At 41.2% G+C, this 27,269-nt stretch overlaps 1 protein-coding gene across 7 annotated transcripts in view; it reads left to right on the forward strand.

Moving 5' to 3' along the window:
- Nucleotides 1-27,269, forward strand: part of DOCK4 (dedicator of cytokinesis 4) — a 254,753-nt gene that overhangs the window by 169,594 nt on the left and 57,890 nt on the right. For all 7 annotated transcript variants that reach the window (XM_053407020.1, XM_053407021.1, XM_053407023.1 and 4 more), the window contains 11 exons: nt 306-476; nt 1,091-1,283; nt 2,824-2,951; nt 3,427-3,561; nt 9,107-9,205; nt 11,139-11,233; nt 14,707-14,782; nt 16,088-16,188; nt 17,167-17,225; nt 22,195-22,343; nt 26,440-26,525. In XM_053407020.1, the coding sequence (XP_053262995.1) occupies nt 306-476; nt 1,091-1,283; nt 2,824-2,951; nt 3,427-3,561; nt 9,107-9,205; nt 11,139-11,233; nt 14,707-14,782; nt 16,088-16,188; nt 17,167-17,225; nt 22,195-22,343; nt 26,440-26,525 (1,292 nt within the window). The remainder of the gene's footprint in view (nt 1-305; nt 477-1,090; nt 1,284-2,823; nt 2,952-3,426; nt 3,562-9,106; nt 9,206-11,138; nt 11,234-14,706; nt 14,783-16,087; nt 16,189-17,166; nt 17,226-22,194; nt 22,344-26,439; nt 26,526-27,269) is intronic.

Below are 27,269 nucleotides of genomic sequence, written 5' to 3' on the forward strand. Positions count from 1 at the left end.
TTCGGGGCCATAATGAAGCAGATTTTTGTCCAATAAAAAATCATTCACTGAAATAACATGAGGTTCTGTTCAGGGATGTGGGTGTGGGGGCCGACTGCTGGTTCCCTTCAGCTTGCTATTCCTTTTTCATATTAGTTTTTCTTCTCACTGCAGAGAGTTCTGTTCCTGGTATAAACTATTGCATTGCCTGGTTTATTCTTTGCTTAAACAGCGACCATTCAGTTATCTCTGAAACCAAGTTTTTATTTATTTATTATTAAGAACCAACAATGCAGACTTGTGTATTTCTCATTCGACATGTGTAGGCACAAGAATATATATTTAAGTATATCATCCAGTCTCGGAAGCTGTTCTCTCTTGCTACTGGAGGGCAAAACGAGGAGGAATTCTGCTGCTGTATTCAAGAGCTTTTGATGTCTGTGCGATTCTTCCTTTCCCAAGAAACCAAAGGGGCTAGCGCTTTATCTCAAGCCCAAGTAAGTTAACAAGCACTTGCACTACACTGTTGCCGCTGTTCACGCTGCCTGGTCACAGATATGGGGGGAAAGCAGCCTTGTTCCTTATGCGATAAATTTACTGTTTCTTGCTGCTTTGACTTATAATGTGCTTCATTTTGTTGTTGACATATTGATAGCAGAAGTTGGGTTCAGACATCTGGCTGCATATTCCCCCCCCCATAGCAAGTTTTTGGCCCAAGCTAGCAGAGCTATGAGATCATTTTGTTCCACACTCACTTCCAATAATATTGTCAGACTACCTGATCATATTTTCTGCAAGTAGCTATGGATATTTTAAGCACTGTTCCCCTTATTCATCTTCACCATAGCCCCATTTGCTTTCTGGTCTTCAGTTTAGGACTGCAGTTAATTAACGATAACGCAATTTGCAATATCACTCATTTTAGAAAAATAAAATAAAAGCAATTCCCTCCAACCCCAAGCCGAGTTCTTCTGGCAAAGGAGATAATTTATGAAAGTTTTAACAATAGTTTAAAGTCAGATCCCGTCCTTATGCTCAGATTTCTTACCTGTCCCAATTTCTTTAATCTCAGGTTCATAGTGTATTTTGATTTCTCCCCTCTTTTCACTAGGCGGTCTTTCTTGTCTCCTTCCCTGCTGTGTACTCAGAGCTGCTGAAGCTATTTGAAGTGAGAGAGGTTGCAAATTTGGTGCGTGATACTCTAGGAAGCTTACCAACCATCACAAATGCAGATGAATCCCTTCAAGCTGTCAAACTCCAGTGCATTGGAAAAACAGTAGAGAGCCAACTGTACACGAACCCAGGTAGGATGGCAAGCACACAATTCATCAGTAGTTAAAGCAGCCTCTTGCCTTTGCTGATTATCTGACTCTTGGCCTGACTGGGAAAAAAAGCCCTGTTTATAGGTCACTTGGTCCCATGGCCAATGTTATGTCCATTGGAGATCTTTCCAGTGTAGTTGAAAGCACTATTTGGTTCCTGTAATTGTTTTTTTTGGGGGGGGTCTATCCCCATTTCAGGGATGCGGGTGGCGTTGTGGGTTAAACCACAGAGCCTAGGATTTGCCGATCAGAAGGTCGGCAGTTCGAATCCCTGCGACAGGGTGAGCTCCTATTTCTTGGTCCCTGCTCCTGCCAACCTAGCAGTTCGAAAGCACATCAAAGTGCAAGTAGATAAATATGTACCGCTCCAGCGGGAAGGTAAACGGCATTTCCGTGCGCTGCTCTGGTACGCCAGAAGCGGCTTAGTCATGCTGGCCACATGATCCGGAAGCTGTATGCCGGCTCCCTCGCCAATAAAGTGAGATGAGTGCCGCAACCCCAGAGTCGGCCACGACTGGACCTAATGGTCAGGGGTCCCTTTACCTTTACCTTTATCCCCATTTCTTCACTGCCTTTTTTCTGTGTCCCCCCCCCCATTCCCCTCAGTCCCAACCGGAGGAGAATCCTTTTTCCACCCCTGCCCTGCTTTAAATAAAACTTAAAAATGCTTTCAGTTGTCTAAAGTACGCTGGTCTGGAAAAATAAAGCATGAAGTCCTGGGGTAAAGCTGAGACTCGCTGTGATCTGATGTGTAATTAAACTCCCCTGTCTCAGGGGGTGAAAATGAACTCTTTACAATATTGCAACGATATTTGCTATTGAGTGCGGAAAAATGGCATGGTAAGGGAAGAATTCGTAGGCTGTACAAACAGATTGTTCAAACTTCTAAGACAAAAGAAGCTTTCTGTGGTGAATAGCTTTCTGTTCTAAAGCCAGATTTACCTGCTAATCAGATTTGTATAACACTGAGGGGGGTTTCGTGTTTTCTTCTGCAGAAGTGGAGACAAGTAGTGCCATTGGGTATAGCATTCAGTTTTCTGTGGCATAGCACAAGGTTGGCTCTGCAATGTAGCAGAGTTTATTTATGACTCCTGACTCTTCATTAGTTTAGACTAGATATATTATCCCCTCCTCTCAATTCAGATGTTCATAAATCTTCCTTTGGAGATATTGGCAATTGTGATGAAGCGTGATAAAGCTGAGAGATTAAACCCAATCGTCAAGTAGTTGTTTTTGTTTTTAATGCAACACATTGGGGATGTTTTCATCCAGAGAATGTGAGCTATAGAAGGAGAGGCTGTAGGTTTTGACATAGGAAATGCTTCTTCTTGTGGGAACACTTTTAATCAAATAATTCCGTATGTGGAAACTGAAGTAATATAGTGTGGTGTTCTGCATAGTCCCATCCACTGAAAGGACGGGATGATGAAATTGCTTCTTAATTACTTTAAAGGATAGGAATGGAGTGGAGCTGGGATGCCACAAAAGAAGAGTGTTGACTAGTTTTCTTCTTTCCTTCCAGAGTCTCGATATATTCTACTACCGGTTGTTTTGCACCACCTCTATGTACACCTGCAGGAACAAAAGGATCTGATCACGTGTGCACACATCCTAAGCAACATCTTTTGCCTCATAAAGAAAAATAGTTCTGTAAGTAGAAGCTACATCATATGGAATTGACTTTTAAGAGTAAAAGGAAAAATCAGTTGTCGGGGGGGGAGTGAAATGATATTTGTTTCATGAATATGCCACATTGTTCTGCATTTAGTTATGATTTCTCTTGGCTATACATTTGGAAGAACCAGTAGAAAAAGTGTATTGAATTAGAGCTCAGTTAAGGTTGTGTTCAATCTAGGTGAATATTGGCTTTTAAAATCTTTTTTAGCTCCTCTTTTCTCCCAACCTGGTGCCATTCAGATGATCCTGAACCCCCATTGGCCCGAGTCAGCATGGCTGATGGTCAGGGGTGATGGAAGTTTTACTTCTTTTAACTATTTCCTGTTTATTTGCTTCAGAATAGTAGTTTAGTTTGTTAACATTTGGCTAAGAAAATAATGTATCTGCTTTTTATTAATACTGACCCGAACAGTCCATTTCTTCTTCTTTCTTTTTAAACAAACTAAAGGAAAAGTCAGTTTTGGAAGAAATAGATGTAATTGTGAACAGCCTGCTAGATGTGCTGCTCAGAACCATCTTGGAGATCACAAGCCGCCCTCAAACAGCAGGGTCCGCGACGAGGCTTCAGTTTCAAGATGTTACTGTAAGTGTTGCAGTAGAAATAACTGGATCGAATATTTGATTTATGGCTTCCCCTAATTTGTATCTGTGTATAAAAATGGTAAGAAAAGGGTTCTAGCCCCTGTGTGTTGTGTTCATGTGTGCTTCAAAGAGAAAATGGCCATCCGCTTGTACAAAGGCTTCCCATTGAATTTCAATATTGAGGAATTTGATTGGTCATGTACACCGCCATGACATCTTTTGAAATGAGTTGGAGGTTTAGAAATAGTCTAATCAATAAATAATAAAATAAAATGTGAATTCCCCCTTCTCTCCCTCATCTAGCTTTAAAAATTCTTATGGCTGGCCTCAGTCCTTGTGGCTGGCCCAAAAACTAGCCCGTGTTCCCTCTGTAGGATTTGCTAAACACGTGGGAGTTGGTCCTACAAATGAGCATTTGAGGATCAGGTCTAGTGCTTAACATTATGAACATAAAGAGAGCCTGCTGGATCAGACAAAGGGTTCATCTAGTCTATATCCATCAGGGGCCAGCCAAATACCTTGAAACATATATAGAAAACCTGCAAGAAACATCCCTCCTGCATTGCTTGTTCCCTGGATCTGGTACTTGGTAGCATATTTACATAAGTTTGTTTACTAGTCTTTTGATAGACTTGTGCTTCATGAAATTGCCCAATCCTATTTTAAAAACCATCTAAGTCAGTGGCAGCCATCTCATCTTATGGCAGTTAATTCCACAGGTTAATTCTGTGCTGTGTGAAGAAGTACTTTATTTCACTTGTGCTAAATCCACCATTCCATCAATCAAATCAGGGAACTTTTTGTTCTGATCTAGTGTTGCGAAGGAAAGCAAAAACTTCTCTTGAGTATGAGTGCCAAATTAGAAAATTCATGGGAGATGTACAACAAAAAAGCAGCATCCCAAGTGGCAAGTAGGAACGTGGGAGAGGCTGCTCAAGTTTTCCACTTCTTGCTGTTATCCTGTTCCAATTGCCTCTGCCCCATCCAGAGCGGAAAAGATATGGACTTACGTTTTTCCTATGAGGAGAGAAAAAGCAGGGTGATTAGTCAGGGCAATAGCCAATAGTGGAAGGAGAACGGGATTAAGCAATCCCTTCCTCTGCTGTTTGTTTTGAAACTGGAAGCTTTCCTCACCTGCTTTTCTATTTTTTTAAAAAAGGAGATATACCTCTCTCATATCTGGGTCACTTGTAAGTAAAAAAAAAAAGCCTATGTCCTACTTTGTTCAATGATACGGAGAGGTTAATGTGAGTTAGGCTGTTCAAATCCTATTTCTCAGAGAACAATACAAAAGCTATGTAAGTGAAATAATGTCAGGTTGTACTCTGCTTTTGTCAAAATGGGAGGTATCTTACACAGTGGGAGGCACAGAAGAACTCTTAAAAGAGCAGCTGACCTATTTTTGCAAAGGTTTCAGGGAAATATTTAGCACACCCATTCTTTGAAATCCAGCCTTATTAGTCTCCCCCACTTAAAAAAATATTCCTGATAGAAAAATGTTTCTAGCAGTGTATTCTAAATGCTACTTTGTTCTGAGGGGAGAAATTAAGAGGTAATCTAATAAAAAATGTGAGAACTTTATTTTTCACTCCTCTCTATTGCCCCCCAAATTGAAGTACTGTTGACAGAGTTAATACGTGCCTTTCTTGCTATTATTTATTAAATCTATATATCGCCCTTCATCCGAAGATTTTAGGGAAGTTCACAACATAAGAATATAAAATGAGAGCACAAAACACATAATAAAATAAGAACAAAAACAAACCATTAAGCCCTGTCTCACAAACACAGTTAAAAGGCCGTAGAATGTACAGTCAGCCAAAGGCCTGATTCTGTGTATTGAGGCATTTTTGCCTGGTGCCAAAGAAGGCACCAGGCAAGCCTCCCTGGAGAGAGCATTCCACAAACAGGGAGCCACCACAGGAAAGGCTTGTTCTCGTGTTGCCACCCTCCAGGCCTCTTGTGGAGGGGTCACATGCAGAAGGGCCTCAGATGATGATCACAGGGTCCATGTTGGTTCATATGGGAGATATGGCCCTTGAGGTATTGTGGTCCTGCGGCATTTAAAGCTTTATAGGTCAAAACCAGCACTTTGAATTGGTCCTGGAAACTAACTGACGACCAGTGCAGCCAGGCCAGGATCGGTGTAATATGCTCAAACCCAGAGAGTAGCAATGCCATACGTCCAGATTTTCCCAGACATTACTGGGATTTCAAAGGCAGAATTGATGGGTGGGTGGGGAGTGGTGCTCTGTCCTGGATCCTAGACAAGTCAATTAAAAAATCGTGTGTTTTTTGGCTCAGCAACTTTCGGGGTATCCTGGTTTTTACTTTTTGAAATATGGCAATGCTACCAGTGAGCATCCTGGCTTCTGAATTCTGCGCTAGCTGAAGTTTCTGAACCGTCTTCAGAGGCAGCCCCACATATAACATGTTGCAGTAACCTAGAGGCTATCAGAGCATTGACAACAGTAGTTAGTCTGTCCAGGCTTAGCTGGGCCACCAGCCTAAGCTGATGGAAGGCACTCTGCACCACTGAGGCCACTTGAGCCTCAAGCAACAGCAAAGGACCCTGAAGGACCCACAAGCTACATGTGTGCTCCTTCAGAGAGAGTGTGTCCTCTTCATAGGCAGGCAACCTTCATCCATCCGGTTTAGGGAAATAGCAACTAACAGTGTCTCAGTCTTATCTGGACTGAGTTTCAGTTTGCTGGCTCTCATCCAGTCCATCACCGAGGCAAGAGACTGGTCCAGCACTTGCACTACCACACCTGCAGATGTTAGCAGCAAGCTGTAGTTCTGGCAGGATGTACTGATAAGATTTCAGGATTCTTTACATTTTAGTTTTGAAAAGTCATAACACTGCTAAATTGTACAATAGATTCCCCCCCCCATGTTGTTGAAGGCTTGCTGAATATAAGTCCATTGACTTTTGTTTAACAATTCGCATACGCAAATGTTGCTAAATAAGGCTTGTGGGATAAGTATAGCCTTAAGTTTGAGCAAGTTTTATATTAATAGGTTTCCTTTGGAGAAAGAGGTGGCTTCCCTTTCCACAAAGCTGTATGGCAGTATTTTTCACACAGTCTCAAAGAATAGGCTCTTGGGGTCCTTGCACCATATCGTGTAAGCCGGGGAAGTTTCAAGTGCCACATCAAGCACTTAATTTTTAAGTGACTCACCGCACAGCATAAGGCAATTATATACTGTTATGTAGCAAGTTCATGCAGAACTGTACTTGCTTATGGCAACCTACTGAGCCAAATGCTCTTGAGATATTTGCGAAGAAAGACACCACCCAGTTTGAGTGTAGGTGGCAGGTTTGGTCCCCATGTGTTGTCAGGAACCCATTCTATGCTTATCAAAATGATAAATGAGCACATTTTATGACATGTAGGTGGACTTGCACAGAAATACCAGACTCGGCTTTCCATCCCAAATTCAGAAGCTAGAGTTGTCTTGATATAGAAACAAGCTTAAGGAAAAATGGCATTTCCATCAACCTTGACTGCACAGTGTTTCACTAGTTCTGTGTGTCAGGGACTTAAAGGAGTGCACATGGTGACTTATAGCAGCCATAGGCAAACTCGGCCCTCCAGGTGTTTTGGGACTACAACTCCCATCATCCCTGACCACTGGTCCTGTTAGCTAGGGGTGATGGGAGTTGTAGTCCCAAAACACCTGGAGGGCCGAGTTTGCCTATGCCTGGCTTATAGGGTAAACCTGTGCATGTTTACACACAAGCAAGTCCCACTATGTTCAATAGTGCTTACTCCCTGGCTGAGTATGTGTAGGACTGAAGCCCTGAAACATGTACTAAATGCATTCTTGTCACCGAGACAAGACAAGCAAAGGGCACCAAACACTGTGATTTCTTCCTACACGAGCTCCTATTTATTTCAGCTGATCTCGAGTAGAAGACATGCCCATTTATGTTGCATATATGCTCAGTTGCTTCATTGGTTTTCAAGCCAAAAGATAACTAATCTGCATGTATACAGATAGAATGGAAAGAGATCTATTATCAGAGAAGTAGCTTAATTCACTTAGACCAGATTTTTAACCATATAAACTGTTCTTCCTTCCATATGGTGTGAGGCCTGCTTCCATTTCCACATTGGTACTGGTATAGATGTCGTGCTAGCATTGTTTTGAAAGGCCCCAAACATGGAAATTGTGTTTAATGAACATAAGCCATCCTTATTCTTGGAATATTAACAGCACTGTCCATGTTGACTGGTGGCAAAATCTATACATTATGCAAAATTCATAGTATTTAGCTCCATTTCTTTAATTATTTACAGATGCAGGGGCCCCGCAGAATGTGCGGTGGAGAGGTCTATCCTTTGGGTCTCCAGTCATGATTTGGGCAGAAATCCATATCCACCAAATGGGAGCTTTTTATTAAGCCTTATAGCCATGCAGAACAGGGTGGGGTGGGGAGTGTTTCTTTCTGGACCGTTGCTAGGAAGGGAGGGATGAAATATCTGATGGAAACGTATCTCCTCACCCCACTGCTAATTAAAGAAAGAAACCAGTGATGAAGTTGCATGTAATGCCTTGAGCGTAATGCGGCCTTCAGAAGTAAGTGCCAAAGTGCTCACTTGGACTTCTTTTCTAATAAGCGAGTTCTATACTGCAGGAATGTGGGTGGCGCTGTGGGTTAAATCACAGAGCCTAGGACTTGCCAATCAGAAGGTCAGCGGTTCGAATCCCCGCAACGGGGTGAGCTCCTGATGCTCGGTCCCAGCTCCTGCCAACCTAGCAGTTTGAAAGGACGTCAAAGTGCAAGTAGATAAATAGGTCGTTCGAACCTAGCAGTTCGAAAGCACATCAAAGTGCAAGTAGATAAATAGGTACCGCTCCAGGTAAACGGTGTTTCCGTGTGCTGCTCTGGTTCGCCAGAAGTGGCTTAGTCATGCTGGCCACATGACCCGGAAGCTGTACACCGGCTCCCTCAGCCAATAAAGCGAGATGAGCGCCGCAACCCCAGAGTCGGTCACGACTGGACCTAATGGTCAGGGGTCCCTTTACCTTTACCTTTTTATACTGCAGGCTCAGGAAATGTGATTCAGTTGTTAAACACTGAGGAAAGAACTGCAGTGTTGGGTTTAAGATACATCTTTGCAAAGGGGCTTTCTTTGTTGAATGCTCTTCCCAGGGAGGTTTGGCTGACACTTTAATTATACACCTTTAGGCACCAGGCAAAAAACATTCCTCTTCGACATCTTTGGCTGATTGACAAACAATGTCCTTTTAAAATGTTTTTTGGGGGATTAGTGGGTTGTTCTTGTTCTTATTATGTGTTTTGTGTTTTTATTTTGTGGTTTTATGTTTTGAACTGCCCTAAACTAAGGCCTGCAGGTATAGAGCAGGTATACAAACTTAATAAATGATGATGAAGATGATGATGATGATAATAATAATAATAATGCTTGTCCTCTTACCTCCATAATCAATAGAAAACACATACTTTTTTAAAAAACAACAACAACCGTGTTTACTTTGTAATGCCTTTCCTTTCCTTTTAAAACCATTTCTTTCAGGGAGAGTTTGTTTCATGTCTTTTGTCATTATTGCGCCAAATGACTGACAGACATTACCAGCAGCTCCTTGACAGATTCAAGACGAGGGACGAGCTGAGGGTAAGTAGCAAGTCTTGTGCTTTAGCATCTACAAATGTTCTCATCAACTTCTCCCCCTTCCAGTCTATTCATGATTGTCCTGTTTTACTTAAGCGACCGTTGATATTCGCTTGTGAGACACAATCCAAAGCCAGTTGAATGAGCTCACTGATCCCAGTGGGAATCGAGCATGACCTAACTTTCTTAGGTTATTGTTTTAGGGTTAGTGCTAATGTAAGGTTTCTCATATATACGGATCAGTGTGATAAAGTGGATTGTCTGCCGAGCTCAGTTGTTGAAGATTTGGGTTCAAATCCTTGCTTTGCGACAAAATGACTCTGGGGATGAGATAACAGTTCACCGTTCGCCTCAGAGTAGGTCCTGAGTTAGTCATGCTCATTAATTTCAGTGGGTCAATTTTGAGGTATGTGCACAGGGCAGGATGGGGGACAGAAGCCCTGTTGCACAAGCAGAAGTGCTGCTGCCAGGGCTGCTTAGGCAAATTCCACCCAATATAATTAAAAATATTCCAAGAACAGTTTAAAACCACCACATTCTCTCAGCTAATGATTTCAGAGTTGCCAGGAACAGTATCTTTTAGCCATCAAATGCCTGGGTAAACAGGAATGTTTTTACATTCCTCCTGCAAGTCAGTAATGAGGGAGACAGATGCATCTTACCAGAGCCAGCTGTGTACTATTGAAAATGCATGAATTTGTGTATATATAGAACCCAAGAACAACATGTCATGCGCTAAAAGCCTGGAAGTGCACATGGGTGGATATTATCTGAGCAGCTTCCAGCATGACTGCTACAGACTTCACCCCACCAGACCTAGAACACAGATCATTACGTCCATTATGAAGCTGTGATTTTATTACAGGCTATAATAATATTGACTTGCTGCCTCCAGGAATCAGGCTGTTTCAGTTGTTGTCGTTGTGCTAGTTTGGGAGTTTCAGGCAGGGAAATTGATGTTCAGGCAATAGATATCCATCTCTTTGCCAGTCCATGTTTTTCAAAAGTACCTATCCCTAGGATACCAGATCTAGTCCAGCAGAAGTTTCACAGCAAAGTCTGAAGACTTGCAGCTAGGTTGACACACTTCTACACATCTTGACAACTTCATCCCTCTTTGCAGGTTGAAGACTAGCATTAGGGTTACATCACAACAGAGCAGGGAATAGTATTGTTCATCATTAATTGTCTAAGGGATTCCCTTAACCCTCATAGAATTGTAGAGTTGGAAGGGACCACAAGAGTCATCTAGGCTGACCCCCTGCAGTCTTTTGCCCAACGTGGGGCTCAATCCCACAACCCTGAAATTAAGAGTCTCATGCTCTACCAGCTGAGCTATCCAGTCCCTCATGTAGGCATTCTAGGTAGCAATCCAAATTGCTATGGCCCCACTAGCTGACTGTGCACTTCAGGTGCTGCAGGCAATCAGAATAATTTGATTTGTCAGTAACAGAATGTTGAGGGTAAACATCTGGATGATACACATCCAGCCTTCAATCATGTGAGTCCCCCACCAGCAGCCCAATCCGGTAGAAATTGTTTTCACATACAGTCTACACCCTTTATTTTCGAAAAGTAAAGCCGAAGTTTGCAAATTTCAAGAATCACGTGTGTTACTATTTTAAAGGTTGAAAATGTCTGCGTGGTATAAAGATTAACTTTACATTTTATTTGTATCGCAGAAGTAATGCATTATTCAGCAGCCTTTGACAACACAATCTCATGTCTGCATCTCACTTAAAAGCACGTCATTAAATCGTTTCATAATCCCTGTGAAGTTTCCTTGGAGGGGAAAAAAGTAGCTGCTTTTTAGCCCCCCCCCAACCTATTAGAATCTTGTTTCCTTCTTAATTGCAAGTTTTGTAATGTCAAATGCTAAAACGATTCGCTGCACATTTCTTTCTCTTACCTATGGAATATTTCTCCTCTGCTCTAGGATTTCTTATTACAGATATTTACAGTCTTTCGAATATTAATACGGCCAGAGATGTTTCCAAAGGACTGGACAGTGATGCGTTTAGTTGCTAACAAGTAAGACTGCTTAAATATAACAGTAACAATAGAACTGGTGTTAATGGGAATAGGACTGGGAACAATACTAATAATTTAAGAACCAGTTCTGTGGCCCCTGGGAGGTCATCTGAGCGGCCAGAGAATATTTCAAAGCTCCCTCTTCACAAGCAGAGAAGGAGTTCCATCCCCAGAGACGCCTTTGTTTTGGCTCTGGGAATATCAACAGCCATCTGACCTTGGGCATGTGCAGGAGAGACTCTGAATCTGTAGAATTCAAATTCCTCCAATTTCTCCAACACACTAATGGCAAGAAAGGGAAAATGAATAGCAGCTCTGGTGCTGACAAACAGTGGTACCTCGGGTTACATACGCTTCAGGTTACATACGCTTCAGGTTACAGACTCTGCTAACCCAGAAATGTTGCTTCAGGTTAAGAACTTTGCTTCAGGATGAGAACAGAAATTGTGCTCCGGTGGTGCGGCGGCAACGGGAGGCCCCATTAGCTAAAGTGGTGCTTCAGGTTAAGAACAGTTTCAGGTTAAGAACGGACCTCCAGAACGAATTAAGTACTTAACCCGAGGTACCACTGTACTTGTTTCCCCACCCCAGTTCTCCCTTTCCCCCTTTCACACTTGCCAGCGCAGGACCTGTAAGGTTCTGGATTTCATGGTTCTTTTGTCAAGGATTCCCCTTCCCTCCAGCCACATTAGGTTGCTCTGCCTGCTTGCAAATTGCATGTCTCCTGGCAGCGCATTGCAGACTAAAGACCTAAGTAATGTGAAATATCTTTTAAGCATTTATGCATGCACATTTGGATGAATACAAGATAAAGTTGACGACTGCAAAGTCTTCCTATGCTGCTGTCTGCTAAAATAACATATAACAACTAGTTTTCCAGAAACACGAATGTCATTCTACTCTTACTATTGTTCCTGTAGAAATAAAATCATTCATTTTCAGTGGCCTAGGGACAAATGGTTACGAATTTAAGCTAAATGTTGGTTCTTCAAATGTTTTGGTTCCTAATGAGAAATTAAACTTTTTAAAGAGTTTTTTTAGCCCTGTAGTTTTTCTAAGTGTATCTTTGAATTGCTGTTTTGAGAGGCAAGTTTGTGGTATGGCGAAGCGGCAGAGTTTCCTTCTCTCTTCAGCCAGAAAGCTTTTATGAAGGATGAGCATTATCTTGTAGGGAATGTGGTCTGATAGGGGTCTCTACTGGTCCTGTTTGTTGCCTTTATAGTCTGCCACTTCTGGCTTGATCCTAACAAGCCATTAAGGTTTATAGTTTATAGGTAGTATGGAATGCCTATGGTTTTCACATTAAATAGGTCAAAGAAACAAGCACGTGTCTTAGATAGACCAGTGGTGAAATGAAATCAGACAGGAAGACTCTGGAGAAAGGAAAGCAATTCAAAAATTGACAAACACAAAGAACGGTGAAATCTTTAGCAGCTTACAGCTTTTGTCCCACAAAAGATTATATATATATATTATTATATTATATTATATATATGCCCAGCAGTTCATTGCTAACCATGGTACTGTTTGGTGTAATTTAAAATTGAAAACGAGAAAAGATGGCGATGTTGTCGGTTGTGAAGCCAGAGAACTACCGTTGATTTCAAGTCAGGAACATATTGCATGCCAACAAATAGAATTCCAACATCAATGACTAGGTTGGTAAAGCGAAGTAAGCATAAGGATGATTGCAAAGAACTGGCAGTATTTGATGCAAGTTAAATCCTTCATCAGCTGAGGAGGCCCAGAATGCACAGAGTATTTAAACACACAGTACTGGAAAAACACCAATAGCCTCATTTGAAAACTTAGTCCTTGGTACTAGGCATAAAACAAGTAATCATGTGAGGTCTTTGTACTTACTTATTTAGAAGTAAATTATTTATGTAGGATGCAGCCCTGTGCACAATGACACGTGTGAAAGTTCTGCTAGTTTTCATGGCATTGGGTGAGTTGGAGTGAGGCCTCTTAAGTGTGACAGATTCTCAGCTATGGTACACCAGCTAAGCACTGGATCAGCTAGAACCTTGTTTGCAAGACAAAAATTGCATTATTCGCAACATGTTTAAACAGGATGTGACAGTTTGTCAAGTACATTACAAACTTGGATGTTATGCATTCCTTTAAATAGGGATGAGCAGTGCTTCTTTTTTCTAAAAAAATATGTTTAGGGGTGCTCTCATTTTCCTACTCATTGAAATACTGTCCCTCAATAAGGCTAAACTTAGATTCACAAAATGTTTAGGGGTATGCATACCCCCAGAAAAAAAAAGCACTGGGGATGAGAAAACATCCAAATAAGTAATATAACTTTAGTTGCCTAACTGAATCTAGGATTTCAAAAGATCAATTATTTTATTCTCACAACAACTCTGTCAGACTGATTAGGCATAGGTATGCAACTACACTTTACTCAGAGTGGAGCCTTTTAAATCAATTAACCTATTTTAGTAACATTCATTCATTTCACTGGGTCTGCTCTGAACAAAATATCACCCAGTGAGCTTCATGTTTCTGGGGAGATTTGAATCTGGGTTCCCCTGGTCCTCAGCCCAATACAATGACCACTTCACCACATTGGCTCTCGATGATTAGTTGAACAAAATTGTGGCCAATGGTGGTTTTCACTGGTGTTTTGAAGGATGGAAGAATGTAGTCTGCATAGTTTATGGAAGCTTTATTAATCCTTCTGATGTCCTATGAGCAAACAAAATGTATGGTCTTAGGGAAAGTGTTTGGGGTTTTTTGGTTGGGGGGTTGGTTTTTCTTTTTTTAGTAGTTTCTGGATCTTAAAATCTCTGGAATAAACCAATGGGACTTTTGTTTGTATTGTGTATTCAAAACATGAATATCCCACAGAATGTTAACAGTCTTGCTTAGGGCTGAGGGAAGAGGCAATAAGTCAGGAGGTGATTGGTGGAGGAAAGGGTCCATCAGAAATAGATTTAAAACAGTGTATCAGTGATGGAATATATTTGAGAGGAGATTGGTGTCTTTTCAAAGCTTTCAGCTTTGCCAGCTATACTTCAGCCCTGATGACATTGATTGTACTTGGCAAATCTGAGCTAAGGATGATGGTTCTATATTAAAGCCTACAAGTAATTAGTCCTAGATACATAAATTTTAGAAATGGACATATTAACTTTTAGGAAAAGAAATTGGTTGTGCCAGAACAAATAAACAAAGCTAGTAATACACAAAAGTATATTTATAGCTTTCCCCCATAAATTCTGTGAGTTGAAGAGATGTATTAATCAGAATATTTCATATCTCACATCAACATAACTAGATGCGAAATACATATTCCAGTAGCTTATAGACTCCTATTTCACAAGTTATTAAGATTTTATTATGCATCATTTATCTTGTAGTCTGCAGTTGGTTTTGTTGCCTTAATAAAAGAAAATAGATCATATATATATAATTTAGCCAGGATCATTACTAAAATATGTAATATTTTCTTCTTTTTCTAGTGTTATTATTACAACAGTATTATATCTTTCGGATGCCCTTCGTAAAAACTTCTTAAATGAAAGCTTTGATTACAAGGTAAGCTAGCGATTGGCTTCCGTAATAACGATCTTTTCCTCCTAAATGTCTGTTGGTATCTTCCATTCCACTCTGTTGCTATGCTGGGCTTCCAGTGCAATGAGCTCTCCTGAATTTCATTCCCTTCCTGTAGTCTCTGGGTAAGCAATAGTACTGCCACAGATTTAGGCTGATCAATGATTAGAGGATCGCAATCCTGTGCTGAAAGTCTTTCAGAATATGACTTTGTAGGACTTCTATTTTAGTTCATTTGGAAGTTTTAGAATGATCTGCATTTTAGGTTATCCAGCTGCCCGTACCTTTTCTTAGTTATTCTAATTTTTAAAGAGTTTTTTAGTTTTGTTCGTGGACATATGTGTTGTATTTACTGACCTGCTCGTGGTGTTAAAATGTGTTTCATTGGAACTTTTGATCTTAACAAACATTTTCCTTCCCAGCATCCCCCTGCACCAATTTATTTATTTGTTTGTTTGTTTGTTTGTTTGTTTATAAACATGTCCCACTTACTTTTTTTTAAAAAAAGCACTCATGGCAGCATACATCTAAATCATGGTCACCATAGTGTTGCTCAGCTAGGGTTGCCATATGTCCTCTTTTTCCAGGACATATCCTCCTTTTCATGGGTAGAGTTGTCAAAGCAATCTATAGTTATAAGTGGAAGTTGGCAAATGTGTCCAATTTTTTGCTCCTCAAAATATAGCAACCCTAGCTGTAGTATCTCTTAATAGGAGGGAAACAACCACACTTTGTGTTTGCGGCCACCAAGACCATATAACACCGGTTCTGAAAGACCTACATTGGCTCCCAATACATTTCCGAGCACAATTCAAAGTGTTGGTGATGACCTTTAAAGCCCTAAACAGCCTCAGCCCAGTATACCTGAAGGAGCATCTCCACCTCCATTGTCCAGCCTGGACACTGAGGTCCAGCTCCAAGGGCCTTCTGTCGATTCCCTCACTGCATGAAGTGAAGTTGCAGGGAACCAGGCAGAGGGTCTTCTCGGTAGTGGTGCCCTCCTTGTGGAACACCCTCCCATCAGATGTCAAGGAAATAAACAACTATCTGACTTTTAGAAGACATCTGAAGGCAGCCCTGTTTAGGGAAGTTTTTAATGTTTGATGTTTTACTGTGTTTTTAATATTCTGTTGGGAGCTGCCTGGAGTGACTGGGGAAACCCAGCCAGATGGGCAGGATATGAATAACAAACTTCTTCTTCTTCTTCTTCTTCTTCTTCCTCTTCTTCTTCTTCTTCTTCTTCTTCTTCTTCTTCTTCTTCTTCTTCTTCTTCTTCTTCTTTACTTCCAGATATGGGATTCCTACTTTTACCTGGCTGTCATTTTTATAAACCAGTTATGCCTGCAGTTAGAGATGTTTACCCCATCCAAGAAGAAAAAGGTGTTAGAAAAGTAAGTATCACTATCACTATTGAACTAGAGAGCACCCAATATTTCTGTTACTCTTTATAATGCAAAGTAAGGTAGTGGTCTTTGGGGGAAACTATCCTGTGATGTAACTTTTTTAAAAAAAGAAAAGAAAAACCCATGTTGCTGGATTTAAGATGCTTTTTTTAAAACAACAACAGACAGGGCAATCATCACAATAGGCAATTCTTAACAGCTGAATTTATTGCTGACATAACTTAGAATGCTTTCATATGCTTGAATGACCCTTGCCAGGAAAAGAAAAGGAATACTTTGGGTATTCTGTATGGACCATCCAACCCCTTGGATGAAACCTGCCTGGTCCATCTTAATTCTAAGTTATGTAGTTCCTGTTTAATGGAAGGAATGGGGTCAATGTGCAGAAGAAGTACACGTCAGGAATCAAAGAAAGGAGGTCTGCCTGTGAGAATAACTATATGTATAGCTCAAATTTTTCCTCACTGTTTTGTTGCAGTGATCCCCACTGCTGAAGACACATGCTGCTTTTTAAACTGAAGGCCTCATTACCTCTTTAGCAGTAGGAACTGTTATGGCAGGGAGGAAGACATCAGTTATGACTGCAGTTTTCTTCCACAAAAGCACACCCTTTGGAATTCCAGCTATCGTGTCTGTGTAATCTTGTGAGAACTTTATATTACATTGCAACCTAATAGCTGGGCCACACTCTGAAAATAATTCCAATTAAAAAACACATCTAGAAGCAGTTTCGGTTAAAAACATCCCCAAAGCAATTACAGTTAAAAATATTATTCTGTCCTATGATCAGGAGGTTGACAGGAGCAGGATTGTTCAGCCACATATTCTACAAGTACTCAAATTCCAGGAGCAAAATGCACAGAAGTTGCCCTTCTTTGGTTTATGATACAGTGAAATGATACAGTGGTTTATGATACAGTGAAATGATCTGCCAAATAATCTTTGGTTTTTAAAAATATATCACAGATACGGCGATATGCGGGTGACAATGGGATGTGAAATCTTCAGCATGTGGCAAAATTTAGGTAAGCTTTTTGGTTTTTCTTAAGATCCCGATCCATATATATGTATAAAAACTGGAGTTGCTTTACTTAGAAAACTGTGCAAAAGCGTGACCTACAGTATGTAAGCCTTAACAAATGAAGATTCAGAAGTGAAACAGATCTTATGTGTGTATCCTGAAAGCTTGCACTTGCTTCCATATCCTTAAATTTGGAGGCAATACTTATTAATACACTGTTTTGAAGGATTGTGGTAAACCATTGACTACTAACATCTAGTGAATGCAGTTTCGTGGCACATCTGCAGAAGGTGCTTCAGATCTTGAAGTTGATCATTCTAATCAATATATTGCTTGTTATCAACCATCACTCCTCCTCCTCCTCCGCTCTAGACTACAAAGTCACAAGCAATGTTAATTCCAAACACCCAAATAGCCGGATGGAGTCAGGAACTGCAGTGAGAGCCTTCCTCTGTCAGTTGCCACTCTCACTTCCTACAGGATTGTACAATCCCAGCTCTTCTAAGAAACACATGGGTGGAAATCGAGGCTGGAGGAGGAGGAAGAATGCGGATTCCCTTTCCCTGTATCTTTCTTAGCCATTGCAAATAACAGTGTGGAGCTGAGAATTTTGGCAAGGGTCTTATGTCAGTTTCTGCTTTACCAGGGCTAGATGGTCCCAGTTTCTTGAAGGCTGGGTGGTCCTGCAGATGCTGGACTACAACTGCCATGGTCCCTGCCCACTGGCCATGTTGGCTGAGGGTGCTGGGAGTTGTAGTCCAACAGGATCTGGGGAACCACAGTACCCCACCCCTGCTTTCAGAAATAGCTCAGACCATAGAGGTTGAGACTATCTCAGGGTTTGAACCCCACATTGGGCAAAAGATTCCTGTATTGCAGGATGTTGAGTTAGATGACCCTTGTGATGCTTTTCAACTCTACAATTCTATGATTCTGTAATACTCTAAAGAGGACAGATGGCAACAGTGTGATTAGACCACCCCTTCTAACACTGCCAAGGCGTTTAAGCATCTCCAGCTTTGCCAAAAGATGTGGAAGATGTTTGGTTCAGAAACCTTGCTTGCAAGATGCTGAAGTCTAAAGATGCAAATGGTAATAATGAGTCAATAAAATCCTGTTTGTTACAAAGCTAATTGACTTGGTGGTGCAGCTGACAGTTTAAGAGACTAATATGCTGTAGCATTGGATAAGTATCTCTAGACTAAACGATTTATTGCAGAGTAATTTCTTCCTCCCCTAAGTATAAAAGACTGCTTACCACTTAACAACAAGCCAGTTACCTAGATGACTAATTGGAGTCAATAAAAGGCTGCTAATCTCTTAACTAATTGCCCCACTGATTAACCATCAAATTGATTAACTGATTCAGAGGGCAATCCTATGGCAAGATGTGCTGGGATGAGGGCACATCTCCATCTCAAATACCTGGCTCAGCTGGCATTAAGTTGCCAACTCTGGCTCAGCCAAATATACGCTGGCATAACTTTCCTATCCTGGCTCAGCCAGGAGCAAAGCTGGCTGAGTCAAGGCTGCTGGAATTCCCCAAAAAAGTAGTGTGCAAGGGGGTGTGGTGTTCTGGACCCAGAGAGGAGGGACTTAGGCTCAATCCCAAGCTTGTTCAGCTCAGTCACATGACCTGGGAACCCAGCACAGAGCACTGTTTTAAAGGCTTTCTTTCTTTCTGCCAGGCTTAAGTAGAGCAGCAGCAATTTCTCTGCTGAACAGGTTTGGATCTGGCATAACGTTATACCAGCTTAATTTACACTGGCTTGCTTCACACCAGCTTCTCAGGCATAGGATTGCTCCCTACACAATTATCTATTCACTGTTCTTTAATAGCAACAAGGACACCTTTTTTGAGGATATTCTGTTGTCACATCTAAATGATTCATCTCAGTTCTTTGGATATTTGGTTAATGCACTTTGGTTACGTGCTAAAGAAGCTAACCTTTAATGACTATATTTAGCAGGGTCATTAATGAAGGACCGCCTTATTTAACTCATTAATGAATGGCTTCATTTTGGATAAGGTTATTTTACCCTAACGCTGAATGAATCACAACTTATTGTTGAATGAATTACAATATCAATGAATTAATGATGGTTCTAGCTAGTTGTCTTTTACTATTTTAATTTTGGATTAAGATACACATTTTACTGAAGCTTATGAAAGGGGTTAATTATTAGCTTATTCCATGTCACCACGAAATGATTTTATTCATTTGAATTTGTTTATGATTGCTTGTAAATAGTATAGTCTTTGATTAAGGTTTATGAATTTGATAAGAAATTTTGGTAAGCAACTTATGATTAAGTGGCAAAAGGAGAAAATTGAGTATTGGATACTTCACCTCAGTTTACTTTTTAGGATTATTATTATTATTAAATTTATTACCCGCCCCGCACCCTAAGGTCCCAGAGTGAGTGACAACATTAAAACGCAGCATTACAACACAATATTAAAAACAGTTTACAGCAACTTACAATTACAGAAATAAGTACACCAGAAGTGTCAAAAGCCAGGGCAAAAAGGAGAGTCTTCAGGATTCTCCAGAAACTGTATAATGAAGGTGCCAGATACACCTCCTAGAGGCGTAGAGACTCAGTTCTACAACTTGAGTTAATTTTGAATGCTTGTTTGCTGATCAGACTATTGACAAACAAGGTTTATATGGTCTATAATGAAATATTAGCTTAATAAAATGCAGAACTCACATGCTTTATGAATCACAGGGGGTGGGATGGAATGCAGATCCACGTGGAAGTATTGTTTTGCTTCTTCCTTGACAGATGCTGGAAAATAATGATGATGATATATATGCCCCAAATGATGGGCAGGCAATGTTCTATAAAATGTGTGTATGGTGGGTTTAGTTTAGTTTTTGTTTTTAAAAAAAACTGTTAATAGAATTTACTGAATTTTTATTGTAGTAGACACAAATGGTATGTTAAATCCAGAGGGAAAATAATTGTACTTTGCCAAAAATAGTCCAATGAAATAAAAGGGCACATTATACTGAAAGATAAAAAGGTAAAGGACCCCTGACAGTTAAGTCCAGTTGTAGACGACTCTGGGGTTGTGGCGCTCATCTCGCTTTACTGGCCAAGGGAGCCAACGTTTGTCTGCAGACAGTTTTTCCGGGTCATGTGGCCAGCATGGCGAAACCAGAGCAGCGCACGGAAATGCCATTTACCTTCCCGCTGGAGCTATACCTATTTATCTACTTGCACTTTGATGGGCTTTTGAACTGCTAGGTTGGCAGGAGCAGGGACCGAGCAGCGGGAGCTCACCCCGTCGCGGGGATTCAAACTGCCGACCTTCTGATCGGCAAGCCCAAGAGGCTCAGTGGTTTAGACCAGGGGTAGGCAACCTAAGTCCCGTGGGCTGGATGCGGCCCAATCGCCTTCTAAATCCAGTCCACGGACGGTCCGGGAATCAGCGTGTTTTTACATGAGTAGAATGAGTGCATTTATTTTAAATGCATCTCTAGGTTATTTGTGGGTCATAGGAATTTGTTCATTATTATTATTTTCAAAAGGAGGCTGTGTCACCTGTGCTGGCCCTTGCTGGCTTGGGGGCTGTGGTTGCTGCCCCCCCATAATCTGGGTGGGGGATATGCTTTGGATTTGTGAGTTACTGTCATTCAGCTCCAAGGTCCAGGCCTAGCTCTTATCACGGGATCCTTAGGAATATCATCATTTGCGTGTTCATTATACATTGTTTGTAGTGGCATACAGTATTATATTATATTCTACTGGAACTGCCAGTGTTGTTTGGAATGCAGATAAGCTCTTGTAACCTTCCCCCACCTAGAAAAAAAGAGAGTAATGTATTGATCTTCTGTATTTTGAAAACACATACATTATAGAGAACTTGAAAATACTCCCACGAGCGAATTTGCTGTCAAGTTTCGTAATGGAAAATAACAAGACTCTGAAGGGTGCCAAACCAATTATATGTGAATATAATGTGAAGGGTTATACTGAAGCAACACAATGCATATTGTGTGCCACAACCCATGCCTGGGTCTCTCTATCTGTTGGTGCTATTAGCAGGGATTACTTCATCTGTTTGCTGCCATATCCATGCAGATTAGAAAACATTGCTAATCTGATGGGTAATACTAGTTTGTTGCCAGAGAGAACATTATGTTACTTCAGCCAACGTATTTCAGTAACTTCTTCATGGACCATTGGGCGGTTCTCAAATTAATAAAACTTCTTTAATTCCAATTAAAGAAACACTCTTAATGGGCAACTTTCACCCTTAAGTTGTTTTGTTTTTGTTTGTAAAGGGATTCGTCCCCCCCCCAAAAAAAAGCTAAGTGCCAGCTTCCTTTTCTACAGGTGAAATTTGCACTTCCATTGTTGTGACTACAAAATGGAGGGTGGGTGCACTTTTTTGCCTGATGTGCATATACATTCAGGTGGGTACTCAACACTTGCCCCAGTCTCTGAAGATCCAGGTACAAGAATGCCAGAACAGCTTGTTACCTCTAACACAAAAATGACCTTTTAGAAAACATGTACTATGCAATCTTTGCTTGTAGTCCTGTTTGATCATTGTTTCTTGAGGATTTTATTTATTTATTTCGTAGTCCCATTTGATTCATGTTGCATTCTAGTTAACAAGTTTGTCTGTGCAAATTGGTTTGGTAGAGAGACCCATTTCTTAGGAAAACACTTCAAGAAGGCCGAGCTATTTTTCTCCACATCCCTGTCTCAAAATCTCTGTGAGACATGAGCAGTCTCATCCATGTGTAAGATTAGGCCTATCTTTATCTTGTCCTTGGTTTCTTTCTCTTATATCTATTCATAAAATGATCCACGCTGAAAACGTTATTGGACAAAACGTACTGTAGATCTTTATGACGTCACATAACTCAATCCATCTTACAGTTATATCATTTCTGTTTTGCAGTACTTTATCCCTGAATGTAGTTCAAGTCAATCTGGCTTCGTTTTTGTTTTAGGGGAACACAAAGTCCACTTCATCCCAGCACTGATTGGCCCGTTCTTAGAAGTGACACTGATACCTCAACCGGATCTTCGAAATGTAATGATTCCTATTTTCCATGACATGATGGACTGGGAGCAAAGGCGCAGTGGCAACTTTAAACAGGTATTTTTATTTTTTATTTTGGTCAACTGGTTAAGAGAAGAGAAATAATTCCCTGACCCCAATGGGTAGCCCTCTCGCTATGCTATATTTTGATCCTGGTTTGCTTTAAGAGCCAGTGTGGTGTAGTGGTTAAGAGCGGTAGACTTGTAATCTGGGGAACCGGGTTTGCTTCCCCGCTCCTCCACATGCAGCTGCTGGGTGACCTTGGGTTAGTCACACTTCTTTGAAGTCTCTCAGCCCCACTCACCTCACAGATGTGTTTGTTGTGGGGGAGGAAGGGAAAGGAGAATGCTAGCCGCTTTGAGACTCCTTCGGGTAGTGATAAAGCGGGATATCAAATCCAAACTCTTCTTCTTTAACTAACTCCAGTTGGAACAAACCAGTTTCCTGAGTTCATATATAAGGGGGTTTATTCCAAAGTGAAAACAGACATCATCCTCTCTCTCTTTTCATGTGTGAAGAAGGGATGTTGTCAGAGATTGGACTCAAGGGGATGAGATGGAAGAGGGATGGTGGAGATCACCCACCCCGTTCTCCTGACCCTGCAGGAGAAGAGGAATGCAGCATTGATTACTTGAGGGGTTTGAGGAAGGTCATGACTCAGAGACAGACAAACAGAAGAGTTGGGAAGTGTTAGAAGAAGGGCGGGGGAGACAGAGGCAGAGCAGCCAGCTGACATGTTATCTGTGCTGGTCCCATGGGTTAACTGTGAGGCGAGGTCCGAGTCCAGTCCGAGGTCGAAGGTGCAGTATGGAGGCAGTCCATCAAAGTTGAAGCTGGGTGCAGGGCAGGGAGTCGGGTGAGGTCAGGAGCTCTGGCAGGAAAGCAGGACATGGTGCAGGCAGGAACTGGCTACCAACAATGTTGCTCCTGCAACTTGGGACTGGGACTGGCTGGCTTTTATCTACCCCGAGGCATAGGGCGGCCCCGGTCCACAGGTGACTCACCTCTCCTGGCCTGGAGGCGAGCAATCCTCTTGCGGGAACTTAGTTCCCTCCACCTCTCTACCCTGAGCCTCTGCAGCTCAGGAGAGGCTGGAGGGTTACCGGACCCAGAGGCAACCTCAGCTTCCCCTGACGGGGCTGAGAGTGGAGCACCTGCAGGCAATGGGTCCTCCATCATCTCAGGAGCCAGAATAGACTCAGCTGGTGCCTGTACCTGAGGATCCAGCACAGGTGAGGACCCTTCAGGCTCAAGCCCCAGCCCCGGCTCTGCTGGTTCTGGAGGCAGGAAATCCTGTGCAGGCTGGGATTCCTCAGGTTCAGCATCCAAGTCCGAATCCCAGGCCATCACATTATCACTGGAAGGTATTTCTGACCCCCCTTCTCCCAGAACTCTGCATTCATTAAGAGTGCAGGAACAAAGGACTCAGAGACAATTGGCCATGAGTGGCCAACCTAAGGGGAGATACTTTCAAGAGGTGCTAATATGTCTATTCCTATTGCTTGTTTGTCTAAAAATTTATGTACTACTACTTCAGAAAAAAATCAGAGCTGTTTACAGCAAAAGTACATAAAACCAACAATAAAAACCATACGGTAAAAAATTAACTTATTGAAAGTTAAACGCAGACATCAACTATTCTGGGAAGATGTGTTGTTCTTAATTACCTGCATAGCCCTGGTGGAACAGAAATGTTCCCAGCAGGCATTTAAAATTTGGCACAGAATGCACCTGATAAAACTCTATTGGCAGAATATTCCACAGGACAAGGCTGAGGACACTAAAGACTTGGGTAGAATCTACACACATATAAGAAAAAATTGTGAAAATGCTTTTTTCTTACATTTTGAAAAATAAATTGAATTTTGCATAGCTCACTGTCGCCATCTAGTGTCACATTTGTATATTGCGCATTACAACAAATTTAAAGTGTTTTATTTACAGCTGTGTAGCTGAGTCCTTGGTTTCTTATTGTTGTCCAATGAGCCTTGCCAACTCGAGGAATGACCAGCGATGCTCCTGCAGATGATCTTGGTGATCGAGCTGGGATATAAGGGTTCAGGTGATCCCCAAGGCTGACCCTGGGCCTAAGGTGTTCAGGGCTTTGTAAGTTAATATGACAACCTTGGACATGGCTCGGTAAATGGATAGGAAACTTTCTTGTGGGAATATTGGGTGATTGCAGGTGTGGGAGGTGCCTCTGTACCCAAAAGCAGTTGGCAAGTGCTGCTATCACAGGTGCACATGAGTGTTGAAGGGAATATGGCCGGAAAACCGAAATGCCTTGGTGCCAAGATATGATGGACAGGGCAAAGAGAAAGGGGATTTGGTTTGCTAAAAACGAGTAGCAGAGGATTAAATAGCAGCGGAAATAACTGCATTTTGAGGAGGAATTTGAAGGTGAAGTTTGCTTCATAAATGGAGAAGTTGCAAGCATAGAGGGAAATGGTAGCTAGAGCAAGGTTGGCGTGATAAAAGGAAGTAGGACAGATAGCAAATTAATGTTTAAAGAGAGCAGCAATGGCAAGAAAGCGGATGAGAGTAGTGCATTGCATTTGGTGGGTAGGATTTCAGATTTGATCATAAGAAACTTGAGTCAAACCATTCTTCCATCTAGTTCCTTTTGAAATGAACTTTAGTTAATGGAATGGCTGGCTGATGCCACTCACTGCAGGCAAGAACAGTAGTTGCCTGTGGCATGTAGTCATGTTCCAGGCAGCGGTTGAAATCCTAAGGCACTGCAGCAGGAGAAAAAACTGGAAAGAAAGTGTCTGGCCTCCTATGCAACAGATAACGGCTGCACTTTTATTGCTTGAAAAAATGATTGTGTGGAAAGGTCCTGTTACAGGAAGTGCTTGTGTCAGTATATGTGCTATGGACTGAACTGGGGTGGGTGGGACTATAGTAGTGAATGCAAGGTTCTATCTATCTACTGTGATTTGTCACTAACATGCCTCAGTGTTCACACTTCCAAAGACTTGACCCTCGTGACTTGTCAAGCCGTGTCACAATCCAATTCCTTTTTTTGCTACTTAAACAGTCTAAAAGATGCCAACTAAGGAAGTACTAACTGTGCCATCTGCTCTTGCAGTTTGTATCCTGCTCCTTGATGTATCTTCAGACCATTTCTCTCTGTTCCCTTTCCTGCTGCTTCAAATGAAGCAAAGCCACAGCGTCTGAATTTGGGAAGTGAAGTGGCAAAATAACTGGAGAGGAGTTTGCACAGATATCTTGCGGGGGGGGGGAGAGATTAAGGAATGAAAGTGGAGTGCAGTGAATGCAATATAAGCAGGCTATGATAAACTGTCAGTTACTCTATCAGGGATAACAATTTTCATATAAACAGGGTACAAGCATTCATATTTATCTGTGCATTATTCATTATCACGAAAGATGCCGGCTATCATTCATTCCTTAATAATTCTACAGCTAGCCTTTTCTCTGGGTTTTTCGTTCACTAATTGTCTTTATTACTGTACAGGAGGCAATTTACAGATGCAATATTAACTGCAAAGAGCCACCTTGCTACATTTTCTTGATAACAAACACAGCCGTGTGTGTATTTAAGCAATGGTCCTTAGCTACCAAACTCATATTCCCCTAACTGCTCTTGTTTGCTGGGTTGAAAATTAAGAGCATCTTTCACTCGTCCAAGCACTATTGGAGGAAGGGTAGGTTTCCGTAGCAGTAGATTTCTGTTTCCCACCCAGCGCTGAAAGAGGCAGGCAGGTTATGATAATGTTAATCTAGGGATTTACAAAAGGGGAATGGGGAAGAAAAAAGAGAGAGGCTTTTATGCTGATATACATATAGTTGCCTTTCATTTGCAGCCTGGGGTGGAATTTTGAGATGGGGAGTTACGTTGTCTGGTGCATTTGTTTGGCTCCATAAATAGCTGCCTTAGCAGCACAAACGCCTGTAGTTTAAAGTCATGTTGCTCCTCTTAAATTGCTGCATATGTGCCATACATGAGAAGGCTCCAGTGAGATAATTTCAGCTCTACAAAGAATGGGAACAATGTAGGAATCTTACTTAAATGTTTAATTCTTCATGTGAGGACAGACAGCCCTTTGTGGAAAACAAAAACCCTTTAAATAGTTTAGCCAACAATGTATATACCCTCATTTTACATGCAGACATATGTCACTTACAGGTGGAAGCAAAACTGATTGACAAATTGGATAGCTTGATGTCAGAAGGCAAAGGTGATGAAACATACCGAGAGCTCTTCAATAGTATGTGAGTAATAAATGTCCTAACTTTACGGGTTGTTTTGTGATGGAGCGCAACTCCAGTACTGAAGGGGGGATTTTTGTCTTATTGAAATCTCTTTAATTTACCTAAACGAGTAAACAAGTCTTGTCCTTGTGTCTAATTACTAAGATTGTGGGGTTTTCCTGTTCGTTTTGAGAGCTAATTCTTTTCTCATTCATTTAATTGTTAAAACTGGAAGAGCTGGAAATACTAAGAGCTCAAACAATATGTAGTATTTTGAAAAGCAAGACTTTTAAGAAGGTATTTATTAAACATTTCACAATACGTTGGAAACTATATTGGTTTCTATTCTGTCTCGGTCTCTCTTTTGCTAAATTTTCTCACATAAAAACCCTATATTAAAAGTAAATAAGTTTCCCGCAGTGAATAAATATTATACTGCTATAATGTGCAATGTAGTGCTAAAATTTTAAATATTTAGTGTACAATGTGAAGTAAAAAGTTTATTTTTCTAGAGAACATTCATTGAGCTAATATAGTTATTAATTCTATGTATAACTTAAAGAAGATGGGGTACAAACCAATTTTTAAGCAACATTGATTTCAATGGAAGTGATAAGCGAATACTTGCATATTTGCCACTGAAATCATTGGCATGAATGTGGCACAAATTTAAATGGATTATTCCCATATTTTTTGTATTTTCAAAAATAATGGTTTCACAATTCCCATCTTTTCATTTGAAAGAAGTCAATGATACAGCTAGAA

The sequence above is a fragment of the Podarcis raffonei genome, chromosome 10, assembly GCF_027172205.1.
Source record: "Podarcis raffonei isolate rPodRaf1 chromosome 10, rPodRaf1.pri, whole genome shotgun sequence".
NCBI lineage: Eukaryota > Metazoa > Chordata > Lepidosauria > Squamata > Lacertidae > Podarcis > Podarcis raffonei.